General features: G+C 33.3%; 1 protein-coding gene across 3 annotated transcripts in view; it reads right to left on the bottom strand.

Annotated features, from left to right (window-relative positions):
- The window catches only part of LOC129746292 (dicarboxylate carrier SLC25A8-like), a 47,151-nt gene that overhangs the window by 10,873 nt on the left and 13,197 nt on the right, over window positions 1-23,081 (bottom strand). For 2 of the 3 annotated variants that reach the window (XM_055739891.1, XM_055739892.1), the window contains exon 2: window positions 14,896-15,268. In XM_055739891.1, the coding sequence (XP_055595866.1) occupies window positions 14,896-15,027 (132 nt within the window). In that variant the 5' untranslated portion in view covers window positions 15,028-15,268. Of the gene's footprint in view, window positions 1-14,895; window positions 15,269-15,696; window positions 15,977-23,081 lie in introns of those variants that run through there. The other variant, XM_055739893.1, reaches the window with a different exon arrangement.

The following is a 23,081-nucleotide window of genomic DNA, read 5'->3' as shown; positions in this document are numbered from 1 at the left end:
AAATGATGGGTGGTATCGCAAAAAAAGTTCAAAAAATCATCCGAAAAGCTGACGAATGATTTTTATGTATTTTTTCCTTAAAGTGCAATAAAACCCTACAAAATGACATTTTTACTTTTGTTGTACGTTATTTCTTTGCGGAGAAATGATCTTTTTTATCCGACCAGATTCTATGTGAAACAGACTTTATCTATATCGATTAGCTCATTCGATTAGGTTGCAACATAACGGCACCAAGAAATTAAAATCAATTTAAATATAGCCACTTCCCATATGCACTGTCATTGATCATGAACTCTCTCTCTCTGTCTCTTGTCTCTACCTTGCAAATCGTACAAGGTAGTCGTCACCCGCCACTATGCTTCCCCGTTCTCTACTAACAACCTATGATCTAACAAGCCATTTATCTCAGCTGTTAGTATACAAGCATCGTGGCATCAGATGTTCGACCGACGACATGAACTCAGAGTAGGTATTACTACGTCACGGTTCAAAGTCCAAACAAGCAGAAACTCCACCGGCCAGTTTACTATCAATCGCAGAAGATAAGTAGTTTCATTCACGTGAACGTCTGTGTATAAGACTGGGTCAATTCGAACGAAAAAATTTTTGGTTTTCAAATTTGTTGGATGTGAAATCGAAACAAACTTGAATAAAACATGACTTGTATTTGGACCTAAGTTCGATTTATCTGTTGATTTGTTGTTAGTGGCTTGTCTTTCGAGGTAAACTACGGCATTACGTCGATGATGGACTTACTAAGTGAGATGCGGATATAGGGTTATATATAGAAGTTGTATGTTTTCATAGAATAGGGCAGAAAATACTAAGTAACATTCAGAAATGTGACTACAGTTTCTTTTAGCGACACCACCGCGCTAATTATCAACCTATTAATGATGTGCTGATATGCTAACACCTGCTATGTAAGGTATTTAATCATAATCGTTAATCGCTCGCTTCCTCCAGGAAATACACCCTTCTAGTCCACTAATAGTTATACGTTTAGCAGTTTGGTTCAGCAGCTTCAGTTAATGTTTACTATTATGTGTGTACAACTGTACCGATTGATTCCAATCATCGGAGCAGCTGATAGGGAACTAGCCCATGTAACTACACCTACAACTACAAACACTGCAAATTGGACTTTGGAATCAAAGTAAAACCATCCGGAGACAGATAGACAGACAGGATTCCCCGCGCGGTTTTCTTATGAGGCCATAAACTGTTGTTGAGCTCAATCAAGTCATTTGTTTTTCCCGATTGAAACCTAACTATTTACTCACATTGCATTGGTGGTGATGATTTATTGCACCAATCATACTGACCTTGTTTTGAATAGTTAATAGGTTGCTACCGATCGTTAACGGCCAACGAACGGTCAGCGAATGAATTTGTGAATGAATTGGACCTATAAAGTGGAACTGGGGTTAAAAAGGGCTTCCAAAGTCCAAAGTTTTTCGTTTTCGTGCTGTGTCGTTGGTCGTTGATCAGTGAATTTTGAAAGGGCTCCACTCGCCCTGGGGTGACTCAAAAGAATGTGCTCTGTTTTTTTGTTTATATTCAAACAGTTTTCGAATGAGAATAGAACTTCAAACGACGGTGCTCGAAAAATACTGATTTTCAATCATTTTATTCATAATGTATAGGTGTATTTTTTCGTATATCTTCGAGTTGCTAGAATGTATCAATATTAATCTGGTTAAGAATCAAATCAAGTTAGTTTTTTTGTACATTCTTATTTTGAAAAAAAAATGTTCATATCAGTAGAGAGCATTGCCATGGATTTGGTCTAGCGAATCTGCAAAAATCACTGTTTAAGCTTCTAACTTAAACAGTTGGAGATCGATTGTTGCAAAAATTTTATTCAGATGTCCTTTCAATCATTCTGCACAAATGCTTTGAAGATCTCTAGCTGCTGTGAGATACCAAAAAAAGGTTTCAAACCGATGTATCTCGCTGTCTTTTAAAAGATTTTAGCTCAAGCTGAAGCTAATAACAGAGAGAATAGACGTACAAGCTGAAACAAAAAATCTTCAAAAAGGTGTGTAAAAATTTCAGTCTTACCCAGCAGATTCTAGGCATCCCAAAGCGGGGTACTTTGAAGCAGGGCCGTAGGAAGAACCGAGTGGTCCTTAACCTAAAGGGTGGCCTAAATATTTATAATGAAACCTTAAGAATCAAAATATGGATCGATTGTTAAAATCTTTGAATTTGTTTAAGAGTCTGGTAGATCAAACTTATTTGATTCGAGCATAAAATAAGTTCTTTTAAGGGTAGCCTTCGATATCTTGAAAAAAACTTATTCTATACTCAAATCAAACAAGCCATATCTTCCAAACTCTTTCCAATTCCAAGGTTATAACCTTTGATGAAAATAAATATAAAAATTTCCACATAAAAAAGAACAGTAGAAAAGCTATAAAAAAATTTCGGATCAAATTTACTTGATGCAAACTTTAACCAAATTTATGATTTTAGTTGGAAATTTGGCTTAAAAAAAGTTAAACAATACACCGAGAAAATATAGAATTTTGTGCAGATTTTTTAAGGTGAAGATGGGGTACCGTAAACTGGGGGAACTTTGTTAACTATGATCAACATGAAATTTTTGCAGATAATCATCATTAACTAAGTCTGAAGTTAAAATATATGAAAACTGTTTTCTACGTTTGAAAGCCTATAAATTGAGTTTCTAATAGGCTAAACTTGGATTGTAGTTGAAAACATCCCTCCTGAAATAATGAAACAGGGTTGCTAGCGAACCGGGAATACCGGGAAAATTTCGGCACCTCACCGGGAAAATTGTCATTTTAGGAATTTTTTCACGGAATTTCAAAAATATTTTTAAAATAATTTCTAAATTTAAGAGCTTTTTTTGACAGTCTCAATAAAGATTTATCTCATGAACGCTTATTTTCGTTCATTAGTAAACAAACGAGGTTTGATCGTTTTTTTAACTAATTACGGAGCAATATGCGATTCTACGCGTGTGCTACACTAACAAGTAAAACTTAAATTTTATGAATTTAATAATGAAACTATTATCGATTTTCTCGTTTAAAGAGGTTTCTAACTTCAGCAACATATAAAAACATTAAAGTGATCTTGAAATGCAGCTATTCAATGTGTACCGTAAACTGGGGGAACTTTGATCAGCGGGGTAACTTTGATCAACGTGAAATTTTTGCAGATAATCATCATTAACTAAGTATAAAGTTAAAATATCTAAAAACGGTTTACTACGTTTGAAAGCCTGTAAACTGAGTTACAAATAAGCTTAATATTGATTTCATTAGGAGATTTTTCATATTACTTAAAATACAATTCTAAAATCTTAAAAAACAGGTTTTTTTAAAGCTTACAAACAAACATCTTTCCTGATCAAATTTAAGAATTTAGAAGCAAATGGGTTGTTTAATGTGAAATTTTAACTTTTTTCTTGGTTAAGCTCAAGTTTAATTGTTATTTTTATGGTCATTTGATGATAATATTTTGATATTGAATAAAAAAACGGTCATTTTCCATGAAAAAGCTCGTATAGAAAAAATGACTAAAAACCCTATCAAATGGTTAAGTTTGAAGAAAAAAAGAAGATGGGAACTGTGCGAGGACTTAGGGAATTGCATGAAGGTAAAATTTTATTTGTTTTTGAGGCTAAAAAATATTGATAAATGTTTATAATTTTTGCCCCTAAATGTATGCAGCAACATTGTCCATCTTTTGAGTATATTTGATTTTGAAAGAAAACGTTCAAAACTCAATTAAGTTCAAACAAAAAATTACTGTTATCAATGTTTTGAGCCGTCTGTGCTAAATGGCATCCAAACAATAAATTTGAAGATGTTGAGAATTGAGATACGTAAAAACCATAGTGATCAAAGTTACCCCGAAACTCGAAATCTGGTTTTGGAACAAACATTCAATTATAACCACCAATGTCGTTTGAATTTTCTGCAATCAATGATCATGTTTAATACTCCTCACCTCAGTAAGGGTTTTAAAGCTTTAAGGTATTAAGAAAAGGCAACCCCTTCCAAAATATTCAAAAATAATTGAAAAAAGTGATCAAAGTTCCCCCAGTTTACGGTATATGATTAAATCCACTGATTTATAAGAAACCAGTTGATGCATTATTTCGAAGTTTTCTCGAGTGAGTTTCAATATGAAACTGTGGATATTTGCTCTTTGGTAACTCAATATTTTTTTGGTACCAAAACTTCAATAATCCTGGTATTTTATCTTATTTCCTTGGTCTAGTCAAGAAAATGACTCTAGCTTATAGGAGCTCTACACCGTCACGTGTGCTTTAAAAAGCCTTGGATTTGGTGTTTCCTCTCACTTATTGAGGTTTCTCGCTCATCCAGGTTCGACTGTACCAGTTTAGATTAAATTAATTCATGCAAAGAGCAAATAATTGGACTGCGTTAGACGTTTTCGAGCAGAGTTACGCCTTTTTTTACCAGAAAAAAAATATTTTTCATTGTTGTTGTTGTTGTACATTTCGTTTGAATTGGCCTGAGAAACGAAGCATTTTATCCCAAGTGTTCAGTTTCTGCGTTAAACTTTTGCTTAAAGTGTTCTATGTATTATGTAAAAATTATATCGAAAAAAGCTCCTGTCGAAACCAAGTTCATCTTTGAGCCAAGGTCTTTACCCTTATACAAAATGATAGCTTACATTCAAACGATTAAAGCTCAGATCTGTGTTGTACGCGATTTTCTAAATTTTCACGAATCTTTAGTTCAAATGACAAGAGCATTACTAAAGTTATTTATTGTTTTGTATTGGAAAGAAAAACAGTTTTTTTCTAAAACAGGATTCTTAGGATTTGTACAAAAAAAATATAACTGCATTCAGAAAACAACTGAATATTTTCCTGCAATCTGATGATTTTAAGTTTTGTTAGACAAATCCCCATTCAAGTTGGCAAGCTGATTTTATAATATGTTCCGATGTATTTTTTTGCATTTTTCTATACAAACTAAACAATTTTTCTCTATAACTCTATCAAATTCTAGAAAATTTCACAGTTGCTGAAAAGTACAGTGAGGGGCAAAATAAAGTGTCCAAATTATTTTTTTTTTTCAATTTCTTTTATTTTTTTGGTTAAAATTCAACGAAAACACATCGTAATCATTTTTAAAATATTGTTTATTATGTTCTTTTCAATTTTTGTTAATGTTGCGCTGGAAAAAAAAGAAAGTTTTTCTGATAGATAAAAAACAGTTAATATTCCAAAAAAAAACAGGGGCAAAATAAAGTGTCCAGATCAGTACAGCTTCAAATAATTCAAACTGAAGGCAAACAAGAACGATTTAATAATGGGTATGGCCTCCTTCAGCCTTCAACACCTCCTGCAAGCGCTTCGGCACACTTTCAACAAGGTTGTGCAAGTGTTGTGGGTCGAGTTCCTCCCACGCATGCTCCATGGCATCAAAATAAGAATTTTTAATTTGTCACACCAGTCTTATCAATCAGAGCATCGAGGATGGCCCACAGATTTTCGATGGGGTTCAGATCAGGACTTTGTGAAGGCCATTCAAGGGGTTTGATGTGGCAGGAACGGGAAAATGACGTCATCAGATTGGCCGTATGCTTCGGATCGTTATTCTGCTGTAAAACGAAGCGCTCTCCGAGGCCCGTCTTGATGAGGGATACCTCGAGGTTTTCCGGCAGGATATTGCAATATGACTCAGCTGTCATGATTCCGTCAATTTTTACCAAATTGCTCACCCCACCCCAAGAAAAGCACCCCCACACCATCACGTTACTTCCTCCGTGCTTGACTGTTCCTTGGATATGGCGGTCTTGGAGCTCCTCACCCGACTTGCGCCACATATGATCCCGCTTCTTCCGGTGTACATTTAATACGCATGCGAAATATACTCGCAAGGCTGTCCCATCATTATTTTCTCCTCTGCATCAACAATATCCAAAACAAAAAAAAAGGACAAAATTCTACAACAATTATCTTAACATCTGTGAAGAAAGAAATAGGAAAGATAAAGTTTCAACCGAGAAATCCACGAAAGTTTATAAAAACTTTTAAAGCCGTTTTTCTCGGTTCGTTGTTTTTGCATATGGGACAGGCTTGTCATTAGCAGCAGTAAAGATTTTGTGTTATTTTTATGGTCATTTTGTGATATTTTTTGGATACTGGAAAAAACGGGCATTTTCTATGAGAAAGCCTGTGTAGAACACATGGTTAAAACCCTTCAAAAAGGTTAAATTTGAAAAAAAAAAAACATGGAAACAGTGGGAGGCCCTTGGCAATTGCATTGAACTCCAATTCTACTTTATATTTGTGTGTATAAACTAATTTGGATTAAAAAATTTGAAATCTGGAAATTGAATTGACAAGCGAATTAAATTCCTAAACAATTTTATGTTGATTGAAACACTCATTTACAAGCTAAACCTTTTTTTAATTTTTAATCTGCATTCTGAATCTGAATTCTGAACCTGAATTAAAAAATCGAACTCTGAATCCGTTTCCAAATTTCTATACGATGTCTGAAATGCACAAAAATACGATTTCCGAATCTTAATTCCAGATCAAAATTTTAAGAGTCTTGTTTTAGAGTCTTCATTCTTGAATGTATAATTAAAACTCTGTAGTTATGGTTTAATCTTTATTCATTAATTTAATTTTTTTTTTCAATCTGTATTGTGAATCTTAATAAAAATGTGAATTTTAAATCATGGATCTGAATCTGAGTTTTCAATTTTGGATCGCCATTTGGACCCTTTAATGTATAAATTTTGTGTAATAATTAAGTTTAAGAACTTCGAATTTGAATATCAAAATATTGAAAATGCATATGATTTGCGAAAAACATGATTCAAATTTGATATTAAACGCAGCACACTAGATTAGACTGCGCATTTATGACTGCGACATTAGACTGAGTCGATTTGGGGTCATTTTTGAATTTCTCAAACCCTGGGGTCTTAAAAGTTTCGGTTTGGTCCAAAACTCATCCATGATTTTTTGCAGAATTTTTAAGTAACATTTACATGAGTAAATTTGACCTTTTAGGTTTGTATGGGAAAATTGAATATTTTGTACTGAAAAATGAACATCATTTTTGTTTCTCCTGTGGAACCGAGCCAGCTAATGGGTTTTGTGCCAATTTATAAATTCCTTCAAGGAAATTTTCCGCTGAACAACTTTGTCGGATATCATAACTTCGTATCTTTTTAGACAAAAAAGTTATTAGCTGTTTAACAGGTGTATGTCTTTTTGGATTGATATACCATGAATTCAATTGACACCACTGCTTGTGCCCCACGAAGTATGTCATAAAAAGTGGTCTTGCAATACTCCGCTAGGCACCCAGCAGTGGTGTCAATTGAATTTCTTGTTTATCAATGCCAAAAGACATACACCTGTTAAGCAGCTAATAACTTTTTGTCTAAAATGATACGAAGTTATGATATTCGACAAAGTTGTTCAGCGGAAAATTTCCTTGAAGGAATTTATAAATTGGCACAAAAACCATAAGCAGGCTGGGTTCCACAGGAGAAACAAAAATGATGTTGATTTTTCAGTACAAAATATTCAATTTTCCCATACAAACCTAAAAGGTCAAATTTACTCATGTAAACGTTACTAAAAAATTCTTCAAAAAATCATGGATGAGTTTTGGACTAAACCAAAGCTTTTAAGACCCCAGGGTTTGAGAAATTCAAAAATGACCCCAAATCGACTCAGTCTACTGCGACATTTGTGAGAACTCGTACATTTGTGTGACCTGTCAAATCATATAAAGTTAGTAATGTTCGGGCACGACCGATGGGGGGGGTTCGGATTTCGGGGAATTTCCTTCCGTCTCCAGTCGACGGCATCCACCAACACAGGAATTCCAGGTAAGTCGCACAATTGATGGCACAGCAGCTGATCGCCCGCTCGGGGGGAAGATTTCGTTTGCACTTGGGGGTGTATCGTTGATGTGTTTCAAACACTTAGCAATTCAATTGCTTTCTCTACCACTAGATTTCGGATGCACTTATTGAACAGTCGCTTGATTGGACTAATAACTATTTATTAGCGAAGTGAAAACCCGTGCGTAGTATTCAACGTTACAAGTATGTTGGAAATATAAAGTTAGTATGTCGGAAATTTTTGAAAAGTTCTATCGATGGGATCGAAAGCTACACAATATTTCAGGCATGAACCTAAAAATGCAATTTCTATAGAATTTCGAACTGATGTCGGAATTTTTCACAGCCCAAATTTCTCAGAATCAACTTATTATAATTTTCGAAAAACTGCATTTTAACATGAAGAATTCTGAAATGTTTGAAAAAAATTGTGAATTGAAAGTTTCGAAAATGCTGTAATATTAAATCATCGAACAGATCATTTTTCATACAAAGGTTCAAAGCTTCGTACTTAAATGTTCATTACTTTAATGAACATTGGCCTAGAAACGCCCAATCGATTTCGGTCAAAATAGAAAGCAGATTTAAATTCCTGATATTATTTTGCAAAAAAAAAATGAATGACATACTTTAAGGTCTGCCAACCTACTGCTTCGAATTGTTGGTCTAAATTTCTCCATTATTGTTGTGAATTCTCTGTGATTTATGTTAAATTGGCCACTTAAGACTTGGGATAGCAGTGGAATAGCTTTTCAATATTTCAGAGTTGTCTAAAAAATGCATTAAACAAATATAAAGTAAGAAAATCTATGTCTATTGTAGTTGCAAATTATACATAGATAAACTAAGGGGTTTTAGAGGATGAAAAATGTTTCTGTGAAAATTGTAAAAGCTAAAATTTATTCACTGAAATACGTGTTGTGACTTGTGAGCCTACTTGGTTGAATGATCCTACTGAATAAATGCAATCGAAAGGTTCCCTTCAAGTTAACCACGGTATAAGAAAAGTTCAGATACTGGTATTTCATTAGCAACTTATTATCGTCTTCAGCGAGCGTTTTCGATTGATTAATGTCATTTCTTTGAGGGAGGGAAACGATAAAAATTATTAGTTAAAATATTGAAGAAAAAAAACGCAACGATGAAATGGGTCGAACAATCATTTCCGGAAAGCATTTGAGAAATGGAATTCTAACTCAACAGTAGGGTGGCAGCCAAATGGGTAATGTAGAATTTCCAACACCGACTATAAACATTTTGTAGATTGGCCCAAAAAAAACGGACCTGTGCAAAATTTCAGCTCAATCGGGTTTGATTTAGGAGTGCCTCATCCTAGCGCTCAAAGTTTCAAAAATCACCAGAGAGTGGACCGAAGAAAATCGAAATTTTAATTTTGATGCCAAACGAAACCTCAAGATCTGGTGGAATCTCGGAAAAATAGTTTTCGCCTTAGTCGATTTCTGGCAAAAAAAGATTTTTCTCGAGATAACAACGGATCTTGACGTTTTATGCATTTCTAAGTCGTTTGGCTGTAAAATTAAAATTTCGATTTTCCGAATTTCCTTTGATCCTCCCTTACGCGTTTTTTTTTTTTAATTTTGAAGTCTATTTTTGGCAAAACACAATTTTTCGAGGCAACACTAGATTTTTACGTTTTATGCATTTTTAAATCGTTAGGCATCAAAATAAAATTTCGATTTTTTCGATTTCCTTCGATTCCTTTTTGGTGATTTTTGAGGGTCGAAAAAACGAAACTTTGAGCGCTTTGAGACACAAAAAAAAACAAGTCCGATTGAGCAGAAATTTTGAACGGGTCAATCTGGTCGGTTTTTGAAATTTCATCTTGAAGATTTTCCCATGCCTCCCTACTAAACGGATTTAATTTTCATATCTTTTTAGAAAAGTAGATTAAAAATTTCAATCATTAAAGAAGTTTTAATTCATGTTTAGTTAAATCCTGAAATCAGGTTCGAATCCTGTTTCAAATAGTCAGTTTTACAATTTTTGTCAATTGTATTATTTTTGTCTTTGCTGTCATTTTTGTCATCACTGTCTTTTTGTCATTTCTGTAATTTCTGTCATTTTTTGTCATTTTCGTCATCTCTGTCTTTTTACTCATGTATATATAATTTCTGTAATTTCTCTAATTTTTTTCACTTCCGGTTATATTTTCTTTTCTGAACTTTTTTCGTCATTGTCTTTTTGTCATTTTTGTGATTTTGTTTGCCATTTCTGTCAATTTTGTAGTTTTGGTATTTTTCGCAATTTCTCTCATTTTTGTTATTTTCGTAATCTCTGTCAATGATGTAATTTCTATTCTTTTTGTAATACTTATCCTTTTTTTCATTGTCATTTTAGTAATTTTCGTATTTTTTGTTATTTTTATCATTTCTATCTTTTTTGTCGTTTCTGACGTTTTTGTCATTTCGGTAATTTTTGTCATTCTTGTCACTTCTGTTTTTTTTTTTTGCAATATTGGTCTTTTTTTGTGATTTATGTCATTTCTGTCGTTTTTCTGATTTTTGCATTTTTAGTCATTTCTGTCATTTTGGTAATTTCTGTCATACCTGTCTTTTTGTAATTTTTGTCATTCTAGTAATTTCTGTCTTTTTTGTCTGGTTCAGAATTGTCAATCTGAATTTTCAATATTTAACTTAAATACAAATTTCAGATTTTGAAAAATTAATCTGATATGCTTATTTAGAATATTAATCTGGAATTTGTATTCTAAATTTCAGAATCAGATTTGAAATCTGATCATAATCTGAAATCTTTTCTCTCACCCAAACACAAAAAAGGCAGCTCGTCGATTGAATATGGCTATTGTAACCATTGTAACCTATAATTTATCAAATTTTTACATTGCTCGTATCCGACAGCTATCTCACGTAAAAAAAAATACACCTTCTGATGATGATTCCAATGGTAGCAAGTAGCAACTTTTGTAAATTTTTGATCGGTGTAGGATTTGGGCGTGAATCTTCAACAAGCGACTTGCGTTTAAAACAGGGTTGCTAGCGAACCGGGAAAACCGGTAATACCGGGAAAAACTTTGGAGTTTCACAGCGTCACCGGGAAAACGTGAAAAGACCAGGAATTTCAGCACTCTACCGAAAAAATTGGCATGTTTGAATTTTTTTCCGGAATTTAAAAAAAAAAATAAAATTATTTCTAAATTTAAGAGCAGTTTTTGACAGTCTCGCTTATTTTCGTTAATAAGTACACAAACGATGTTTGAATCACTTTTTTAACTAATTGCGGAGCAATATGAGATATCTCATTTTTTCGCTCTCCGCAAGTGTGCTAGCATAACTCAACAAAACTACTAAGTATGAAACGTTTGGTTACTCAATGATACCTAATTTGTATAATTTGGTCCAGTGGCTTCTGATAGATACATATGTGGCGTGTCGAATGTTAGTGTTTCTCAGCGTAGATTTCTTTGCGGTCCTGAATGTGTTACGTAATAAAATTTTCTGTTATCTAATTTCGGACTCAAGTCGAATCTTGATAAGTGAGAGTCCAAAGGACTGGATTTTTTTCTCGCTTAAAAAAAGTGTTCAACTTATCCAGGTTCTCTTTTATGAAGGGTCAACAACAAACATATACATTAAAGTGATCTAGAAATGAAACTATTCATATGTATTTGATAAAAACTCACTGATTTATAAGACAGGAAACCAATTGATGCACCAGTTTGGTAACTGAATGTCATTTTGGTACCAAAACTTCAATACAAAAGTTATATTTTCTCTAATTTTTTTGGTCTAGTCAGGAAAACGGCTCTCACTTAAAGGAGGTTTTGAGCTTTAAAAAGCTTAGGACTTGGTATTTTCTCGCACTTATAGAGGTGTTTCGCTTATCCAGGTTCGACTGTACCAGTTTTAGTTTTCGACGTCAAATGATTCAGTTCGGTAAACATATTTTTTAAATTTGAAGTTTTTTAAGATAAATCCCCATTCAAGTTGACAAGCCGATTTAATGTTTTCTTGATGTGTTTTCTACATATTTCTATACAAACTATACAACTCTATACAAATTCTAGAAAATGGCTGAAAAGTACTACATTACAATTTCAAAATCAAGTTAACCGGACTTAATTTTGCAAAATTTTTGAAATTATGGAGCAAAACAATGAATAGATGCCAATTTCGTTAGATTCGTTTAAAAAATCATGAAAGTCTGTCAAATTGATACGAAAAGATGTGTCAAAAGACGTTGAAGTATTTGTCATGATATCTTAACAAGTTTTGGGATACAATTATTATTTGAGAATAAATATCGAAAAATCATCATTTATAACTGGGAAAAACCGGGGGATAACCGGGAAAAACTTTCGAATTTCAAATTGAAAAATCGTTAGCCATAATGGTTTAAAATCTTCAAACTTTTTTATGACGGTCGCCATATAAGCACTATAGAAGCTTCTCTTCCAAAAATTTGGCCTTAATTTTTAATTATCCGACTATACCAACATATTGTTGACGAACAAATGTTTAATTTACTTTCAATCTCAACACATTGCGTATCAAATATGAGATATCATGCCGGAAGTATGCTATACTTAGAAGCATAACTCAAACGTTCTATCTATATATATAAAAATGAATTTCTATCTGTCTGTCTGTTCCCTATAGACTCGGAAACTACTGAACCGATTTGCGTGAAACTTGGCAGGTGGGGGTATTGGAGGCAGGGGAAGGTTCCTATTGTGGTTTGAGACCCCTCCCTCTCTCATGAAGGAGGGGGAGGGGCCTCCCAAACAAAAGACAATTTTTTGCATAACTCGAGAACCCACCAAGCAAATGGTATCATATTTGGCATGGGGTGGTATTTGGGAACGAGGAATATTTCTATGAATATTTGGTACCCCTCCCTCCTTTCAGTGGCGTGATAGGAAGGGGGGGAGGGGGGCTACCTTACAATTTTTCATATAACTCGAGAACTAATCAAGATATTGGATCCAAATTTGGCATGGGAAGGTATTTGGATACGAAAAATATTTCAATGATTATTTGAGACCCCTCCCTCTTTCCAGTTGAAAGGGGGAGGGGCCTCTTTCATATTTTTTTATATAGTTCAAAAACTAATGAAGCAAATGGAACCAAATTTGGCATGGGAGGGTATTTGGATACGAAAAATATTTCTATGATTATTTGAGACCCCTCCCTCTTTCCAGTAGGGAAATATAAAGGGGGGGGGCTCTTTTATAGTTTTCAACATAACTAAGAAAGTTATTAAGCAAATTTAACCAAACTTGGCATGGGCGGGTATTTGGGAACGTGACATGTTCTAATGATTGTTTGAGACCCCTTCCTTCTTACAGCGGGGAGGAAGGAAAGAGGGAAGGGAGTTTCATACAATTTTTACTGCATAACTCAAGAACTACAACAGCAAATGGAACCAAATTTGGCATGGAACGATATTTGAGTACGAGAAATGCTTCTATGAATATTTGGTATCCCTCACTCTTTCGAAGAGGTGGATGAAAAGGGGGAGGCTAGGTCTCCCTTACAATTTTCAGTATAACTGGAGAGCTGATCAAGCAAATTGAACCATATTTGACATGTGAGTGTATTAGGATACGAGAAATGTTTCTATTATAAATTGAAGCCGTACTTTTTAAGCGGTAAGATATAAAGGAAGAAAGGCCATTTTTCTTTTGCATAAATCGAGAATTAATCGAGCAAATGAAACCGAATTTCATCATAATCATCAAAAAGTATTTGAGTACGAAAAATACTTTTATGAATATTAAGTTATCACCCCTCTATTGAAAGAAGAGAACGGAAAGGGGGATGGTACTCCCTTTCAAGTTTATACATAACTCAAAAATTTACTACTTAAATAAAACCAAATTTGGCATGGCATGGAATATAGGATGGGAAGAGGGAAGCTTACATTTAACTTTTATTTTATAAAATCCGAGGAATGAACAATACTTAACATGGAAAATCATTTTGGTATGACTCTATGATTATTTGACACATCATCCTCCTTTCAGTGAGAAGGTACATGGGAGGAGGGAGGTGAGCCCAATACAATTTTGTTAGCATATGTTCTCAATTTATGCTTAAGAAGCCAACAAATGGAAACAAATATGGCATGGAAAGGAACTTGGTTACGAGATATGTTCTACGATTGTTATAGACTCTTATGCTTTACAGTGTAGAGAGGGAAAGAAAGAAAGGGGCTCCATACAATTTTGGTTGTAAAGCTTAAATACTTATCAACCAATGGAACTATATTTGACATAAGAGGATTTTTGGGAATGAAAAAAAATGTTTGTTAAAGATTACAATCTCCATTCAGCAGGGGGTGAAGGGAAGGACAGGGGGGGGGGGGCTCTCTAATCAGTTTTTTAGCATAAATCCAGAACATATCAAGCAAAAACAACCATACTTTATAAGTTAGTTTATTTGCGAACGATTAATTTGGGACCCTTCTTTTTTAGGGCGAAACTTGAGGAAACAGATGAAAATTATCAGATCTTTAAAACAAATTTATAAATCAAGATTCAGAATATAAGTTATGGTTTGTGTTGCAATTTGAAACTCCAGCTGAAGCTCTCATTTTATAGTGGTTGCTTAATAATTTCGTCATAATTTGATTAAAAATAATACCAAAAACAATAAAAATTTGAATGATTTCTGAAAATATCATTTGATTCTGAAAGGTGTAGCAAAGCACACCGGGTCAGCTAGTGTTCTATAATTAAACTTTATTCGATAAAATTGAAATTTTGTCAACATTTGCCGTAACTCAAATAAGCTTTTTTTTTAAATCCGGTTCGATGATATCTGATAACGAATAAATAACGAATTTCGGTGTTTCTTGGTTTAGATTTTTTCGTGATCCTTAATGTGTTATTTCTTTGAAGTGGAATTTAAAGTTCAATCCACTCCACTACAAATCATCGGAAATTCTAATCATTGAACCCTTTTATCGACAGACTCTATCCATAGAGTAAAAAAGTTGATAAGTTCACTAGTCTTAGACCACACTCACCTGCAGCCGCACTTTGGCCGTGTCGAGCGGGAATGTTATGAAATCGGCAAAACAGGCGGACGTTCCGGCTGTGAGCAGCTTGACCGGCACCGATGCCGTCAGCTCCTGCCTCTGGGGAAACTGTTTGTTCATGGTGGTGGGTGATTCGGATTGTCGTCCACAGGCGTCTCTTACTAGAGAAGAAGATTGGACCGGTGGCAGATGATCTCTCTAGTCTAGCCAAGAGCTACTAGAGCGTTGTCCTTTGTACTTGTACTGGCTCAGTGATCGTTGCCACTAATTTTTTTTCCTCTTCGAAGCGCTTAGTACAAGACTAAGAGACGCGGAAATCGGCGCAGTTTGTTGGCTTTAGATGGAAAAGGACCATTGGAATCTGTGAAAATGAAGAAAAATGGTTCTCGTTAGTGAGATTTATTTCTTTGTTTAGACTAACGGTCTAGAGATCTGTTATGAACCGACAGAATTATTAAATATATATAAAATATTTTTTGTTACATCATAGAAAATTCAAGATTTTGTTGAAAAACTTTCATAACTTAAAAAAAAAGTTTTTTTTTAATTCTGAAATTTGGGATTCACTAGGGAAAGCTCCTTACCGTAGTTATTCTTTAAATTCTATTGTTTTACGATCATATTCCGATGTTCATAGAACCTTTTAATGTAAAAATACAATTTTTTTTATAACATCTCTAATTTATTCCAAAATTCAAAACACAAACAATAACCTTTTGTGCCGTAACTTTCTAAAAGCACTGTTCACCATTTTTGTTTGCCGGTTGATTATAAATGGGCTCGGCTTACCTTTTGTGTGGTCAATTATCGTTCCTCGGACGACGACGACGACGACGTCAATACAGAAAATCCATCGATCGGAAACGAACAAAACAACAACCGAAAAAAAACGGCTCAACAACAGCAGATACTGAAGCTGCTCCTTAAGTTCGATCGTTCTGCCATCATCAACTGGCAAAAAAGTGCCAAATTGCGCACATAGTTTTGTTGTTTTTGCTCTTTACGATAAGACGCAGGTTTAGTTTACCACCCCAAACAGGTAATGTGGTCGATAGGAGAATTTACGTTATTCACCAATCACCACGCATGATTCGGGCGATTATTTAGCACAGTAAAACTCACGACAACATTCCGCAACTAACTCCTTCTCATCCTTTGGAAATGATTGACGGAGGTTGTGTAAAGTTTTTTTGGGTATAAATAAGACACCGATCAGAAACACAATTCCAACTGCCGCGGTCGATCGAACGAGTCTTCGGCCGTCTAACTACTGACCGCATGACCGGTTATTGTGGGGAGGATCAGGCGCACTCACCGAACTACGGCGGAGTGTCTCCTTAGAAGGGTTCAGGAAAGGAGATTTACAACGTGTCTTTTTGTTTTGCATTTTGTTGCATCTTACCCCGGACAGGTGACTGAATTTAAAAAATATTTATTGAAAAAAATGGTGTTTGGCCGAAAAATATTTTTACACCAACAGTGTTGGTATAGGATGATGAAACCAGTAAAAAGTTTGTAGGTGATATCATTGAGCCAATCCATCATACTGGGTAAAGTTTTTTAAACCATCGAAAAATGTTAAAATTTGTACATTTATAGCTAAATTTGTTAAATTTTTAATAAAAATCAAAATCAGTTTTGTGGTATACAAATGTTGCATCTAACCCGGCTGCTGCATGATATCCAGTTTGACGGTAGTTTCCAATGAAGAAGTTTTTCGACTTTAATATTTGGGCAACACGGGCGACATCTGTTATGCATACTATAAACTACAAGTTATAAAACATGTAGCCGATTTTCCTCCTTCGGCAACAAAAACAATATATTTTACATTTTATCACTCCACCACAGTTTTTGTGTAATGGCACGATTCCAGATCCAACTTAAACACAGGATATACTCTGTGGAAGCTATTGAAGTGCTTTGCAGAGAAAACGATCACATTTGAAGGCAGTCTTTTTTGTTTAATAGCCATTCACCGCGTCAGATCGTTAGCGTCCCCAAGTACTGAACATTAAATTCCTAAAAAATTTCTCCTTGTTTGCCTCCGGGAAATACAGGCGAAACTTGTCAACGAAAAGTTTCTGGTTGGAAACCTGCCAGATGACCGCTAAAGGATTCATTTTGCTGTCCATTACGAAATTTACCAAAATATCTCCTCACAAGCAGTCCAAATATTTTGCGCACGATTTGTCCACCGTATTTTGTTTATTTTACTGGTGGGCAGCTTTCTACCTTGTAGAAATGAAGTCAGACCTGTTTATTAGTCAGCTAGACGAACCAGTCAGAAAAATTTATCTTTTTTTATCACTTCCTCTACTGGTATTTTCGAAGTGAGTTTGAAAAAACATTCTTTAACTTCTGATTTTAATTGAATAATTAATGGCATTTCGGTGAACGAACAACGAAAACCCGAAAACAGTTTACACATCGATCGAACCAGTACTCGCAATAGAAAACTTCACTTGAGCCGGCCGTACATTTCCTTTTGTCCGATCGGGGTACGAAAAACACCTAAATGTCATTGATGATTCAATTAAAATCATAAAACCAGCGGTGATAATCTGTTAACACATTCTTTACCTTCATGGAAGCAATCATCTTCACTTCTAATCAAATTTTAGCTAACTATCGGATTACCAAATACTTCTTAAACGATTTAGTCTGTGAATTTTGGTCGAATAGTTTATTTCCAGCTGTTTTTCGGTCTCCCAATGGGACTTTTCTGGATTTCTCTCGATCCTGCCCAAAATATTTTGTCAATGAACTCCAGTATTGGACGCTATCTCAAAAACTCAATTTTCATCCATGCATTCAAAAGTTATTCACAACACAAAGTGTTGTTTTTTTTTTCGAATACACTCCTTAACGTCTTTAGTTTTTCAAGGGTAGAGGTTTATTTAAAAAAAAAAATATATGAAAATAATTTTTTTTGTTATTATTTCTGCTTGGGGGAATATATCTAAGATATTTTAGTTGAAGATTTCAATTTAAATCAATAATCAACTTTCTCAAAAATTTTACTTGTAACTCAAAATAAACCAAGGCAATATTATTGTCACGAGCGTCATTGTTTATCAATTTCTGAAAATATTGAAATTCTTATTTCATTATTTTTTTGTTATGTTTTATACACATTCCGCACTTTTTTTGTTTTGTTTTGTTTACAATGTTAGTATGTATTATTTTTGTAATCTTTACCATTTCAAGCAGTTGAATCATTGTCTCAGAATTTTTGTTTTGTCATTTTCTAACTTTTCTTTATGTATGTTTTTAACACTAAACGTACCAGAGGCGGTTAAATGACGGTTTTTCAACTTTAAATGATGGTTATGCGTAATATAATTATTTTTTCACAAATTATACAATGCAACAATACAAAAAAAAAATTAAAACAAATTATGTTTGTAACTTTATGATTATTCATATTGAAGTACTTTCACATTAAAAGTTTCCGTATTAAATCGTAATTTTAGAAAACCTGAACCTAAAAGGTGAGCTGAATTCACTTTCGCCGATGTATAAAATCTTTGAATTTGTTTAAAAAAACAAAAAAAAAACGAACACAAACACATACAGGTTTGCTCGAAAAGATTCCTTTTTACTTCACTCTAAGCGTACATGTTTCGAGGATATGATGGCTAAGTAGTATCTTACAAATGCTAAAATCACCAACCCACAGAAAGAGTACTATATATGTCGTGACCAGGGTTCGACCTCATGCCCGCTGGCTTAGAAGACTAAAGCGCTATCCTCTACACCACGGTCTCCGGCAGTTTGAGAGTCTGATAGATTAAACTTAGTTTATTTGAGCATAAAATAAACTTTTAAGGAGAGGCTTCAATTTCTTTAAAAGAAATCATTATATACTCAATCAAACAAGCTATGCATCAAGAAAATTTAATCCGAAAATATGGTTATTTTTATCTCTTAATTTTTTTTTAATTTGATTTACTTTCATCAAAGTTTAAAATCTTTGTATTTGCAAAATAGTTTGGAGGATTGCAAATACAAAGGCACTATTTTGCAAATACAAAGATTTTAAACTTTGATGAAAGTAAATCAAATTAAAAAAAATTAAGAGATAAAAATAACCATATTTTCGGATTAAATTTTCTTGATGCATACTTGAACCATATTAATGTTTTTAGATTGAAGTTTGACTTTAAAAAGTTTTTCGCTTACCACTTGTATGCTCCATCAAAAAGCGTAATTTAATTGTTATAAATCTAATAATGAAACCTCATTCTAGAAAATTCAACACAACATTTGCCGTTACTCAAGTATATAAAATAGGCAAAATTTTATCTCTTGGCTCTGAAATGGAAAATGCCGAATTTTGGTGTCCTTAATGTGTTTATAATGGTATGCAATACACCGAGAAAATATAGAATTTTGTGATGATTGTTAGGTAAAGATCAGGTACATGTTTCTTTAACAGCAAATATTTTTCATAAAGAATAAATTCCATTGTGAAAATTCTGTAGATAAATAAAAAAAAATGGGTTTTTGCATAAAACAAAGAACTTAAATTCTACTTTTAATTCGTGATTTTCAATTGTGTTTACAAACTAATTTTGATTAAAAATTTAAATTTTGGAAATTGAATTAACAAGCAATCTTAAGTTTATGATCTCTTGAATTCCTCAACAATTTATGTTGATTGTAACATTTATTTACCAGCTAAATTTTTTTCTGCTATTTGTTCTCTGCATTCTGAATCTGAATTATGAACATGAATACAAAATTGCGCCTTGAATCTGTATCCGAATTTCGATACGATTTCTGAAATGTACAAACAATACGATATCCGATTCTTAATTCCAGATCAAAATTTTATGAGCCAAGTCTTGATAACCTTACTCTATTATCATAATTTGGTTCTGAATTTAAAATTTTAAGTGTAGAGTAGAATACCTCACTTGCTTTTTTGGATCCCCATGGAGGGGGTTAACCTAGGGTTACCATACCATACCATACTCTTTTAAAAGTAGATACATGTGCTCTTTTTCGATCGAAAAATGAGCGTACTCTTCTTTTTGTGAAATCTTGCGGATGTACTCTTTTTTTTGTTGAAAGACATTTTATCAGAGAATCGAACTTATTTCTTCCAGTTCTTAAGTTTGTATTCCTATATGTACAAGAAATCCGAAAGAAATGCATTCATGGCACGGTACTCCAGGATTCTTTACTTTGTTGAGTTTTCCAAACGATTTTAATTCAAAGCATCACAAATCTATTAAAATCAAATTTTTCATTTAAAATTAGTTTGCTATTTCATCAGCAGTACTTTTCTGTAAGTAAAAAAACAACAACTTCGAAAGTTTTGAAACCGCTTGTAAGAAAACCTTCTCCTAGGCGTCGAAATAACGTTTGAATATGCAATTAGCGCCAACAGCAAAACAGCAATTTGAATTTTTTTTTTAAATGCAACATTTTCTCATGTGCTGATCTCTATCTCTTCGAATAATCCAACGACCCTTTGACTTTTCACTAAAATTTGCAAGAAAATTAACAAAAACAAAAAACGATAACTTTCAATTTGTAAAAGCATTTTTTTAAAGTCATAATTGCCATGTAAATCACATAACTAGCGACTAATTTTCACTATTTGAATGACCTTTGATTTCCTGGTTTCTCCCGTTTCTTCTTAATATTTTGAAATATGATTTCAAAACCTTTTTTGGCTTTGAAGGATATGGTAACCCTAGTTCTTTAAACCCCAAAAAATTTGAACTTTTAGGTTTGTATGGAAAAATTGAATATTTTGTACTGAAAAATCAACATCATATTTGTTTCTTTTGTAAAAATTATGCAAAAAATCATGGATGATTTTTGAACCAAAACGAAAGTTTTCAGACCCCAGGGTTCGAGAAATTCAAAAATGATCCCAAATCGACTCAGTCTAGTGTGGTATATGGTATACCTTTTTAATTTACCTTTTTAATTTTTTTTTAAATCAGTTATTAAGTGCTCCACAAAAAAAGTTAGAAGCTATATGTTGCATACATGGCCGTAGGAACGGGGGGTGTTTTGGGGGTTAAACACCCCCCATGAGGGTCCAAAATGTCAAGGAAAATGTTCTTCTCTAAACTCGAAATTTAAATTCATAATAAAATTTCGATGAACGACTCAAGTTAATCAAGAGTAACAATCTCGTCTCAGAACTAAAACCAAAACCTCGAAATCTTATCTCAGGTCCACAATTCTTCTATAGATTTTCAAAAAATTTCTCACTTGTTGATAGAATCTTAAAGACTGTACTCGAAAAACGCTATCAAAAGTTATTCACATAATAAGTTGGTGCATAAATTTTGGGTACAGTCCTTAATTTCAAATATCGAATTTTCAATAAGATTAGATTAATAAAGGTCACCTGATTGCTCGGATTTCGATCGAAAGTTTTTACTTATTTGTAAATACAAAACAAAATTTAAATTGCGTGATAATAATTTTGTATTTTGTGTCCAAAACAATTTTAACAAAGTTTATCCAAATAAACTGGCTGGTGTGTTTCGATGAAAACAAACTACTTTTCGAGTTTTTTCTTCTTGATTTTAATTGAAGAATTCCTAAATATGTCCGGATATTGCGCTGATTTATGGTTGTAAACTTTGAAATCGTGTGCCTGGATTTTGCAAGGTTTTTAGATAAAATAACCCAGATTTTCCCTGCCCGGACAATTGCGGAAAAATATCTGGTGAGCTTAGGTTTGAATAATTTCCAATGCTCTGGTACCTTTTTTTTTCATAAATAAAATTTGTCGCCCATGACCGGATTGTGGAATCTTAATCCAGTTTATAGTTCTTGCTTTTCAGTTTGGTTCATCATTGAGACAAAATCATGATCCGAATCTTGGTTTTGCATTTAAAACTAAAATAAGATTCATTTGACATGTTCGAAACTCATCATTCCAGAATATAGCAAAATATTCAAAATAACATACCATTTTAAATTTGGATATGAGTTTTTTATCTTTAATTCTTATGCCGAATTAAAACTTATAGGGATTAAACATTTGTATTCAGGTTCAAAATGCAGAATTCAGATTCGGAATTAAAATTAAAAATTTCCCAACACAAAACACAAAACAGGTAAAAACCACTGTTATAAAATATGATCTAAACTCATTTTCTAAATTGCGTTCCTTGAAAAATCTAAGTTTCGATTTCTCACAGGATTTCGATTATGGAATAAATTATTAAGGATAAATTAATGTTGATAAAATAACTTGTACTTCATCTTCAGGTTCAGGAAATACATTTTATTTGTTTGTTGTTTAACATCATATTGTGGATACTAAACTAAAATCTGAATGTATCGAGTATAGAGGAATTAAAAAAAATCAATTTTGAACCCCAAATAAGTTTCATTTTAAAATAAAGCAATCAAGATCCCTTATTCATTTTTAAAAATTTCGAAAAAAAAATCTTATCACTTTTTGGACTTATTTTCGAAAGTAATGATTTGAAATAAATAACTATTAATATACATATATGTAAGAACTTAAACCCGGACAAAGAGGAAAAATTTTGTCACCAAAACCCCCCCTATGAGGCTGTTCTTCCTACGGCTCTGGTTGCATACATATGTATATGGAAATACCAATTTTTTAATTTCTTTAGATCATGGCCACAAAAAAATGTAAAAAAGTGGTGTAAAAAGCGTACTTTTTAATGAATCAATCGCCAAAGCTGTTCCAGTCACAATAAAAAAAATAGGAAAGGGAATTGGAAAGTTGGCGTAATTTGTGATATGTTGGCATCTTTAGATTTATAAAACACGAAACACAGAATTTTTAAAGACTATTCAAAGGTAGCTGTTCTTCGAACTTTTCATCAATCTGCATTTTCTGAGATTATTGTAGCAACTAAATTCAATTTTGCACTGAATTTTAAGTATGTTAACGCAAGGTTATTGCAATAAAAGTATATGCAAAAGAAAGGCCACTTGATACCACTTCTAGTGATGTAATAGCATTGGCGATGCGGTGCTTAGCCAAAATCTGATAAATAAAACAGTGAAGTAGTTTCTGAATTTGAAAAAATTAGCACAAATTCTTGCTTGGTAGGCGGGCGCAGTGGGTGGTAATAACTCAAACAAAGCCATTTCAAAAAATTCTGGATTTGCTTTCAGCATTTTTTTTCTCATATTCGAACCGCCAATGTTATAAC

The sequence above is a fragment of the Uranotaenia lowii genome, chromosome 2 (genome assembly GCF_029784155.1).
Source record: "Uranotaenia lowii strain MFRU-FL chromosome 2, ASM2978415v1, whole genome shotgun sequence".
Classification (NCBI taxonomy): domain Eukaryota; kingdom Metazoa; phylum Arthropoda; class Insecta; order Diptera; family Culicidae; genus Uranotaenia; species Uranotaenia lowii.
This window is presented reverse-complemented; position numbering and strand designations above follow the sequence as displayed.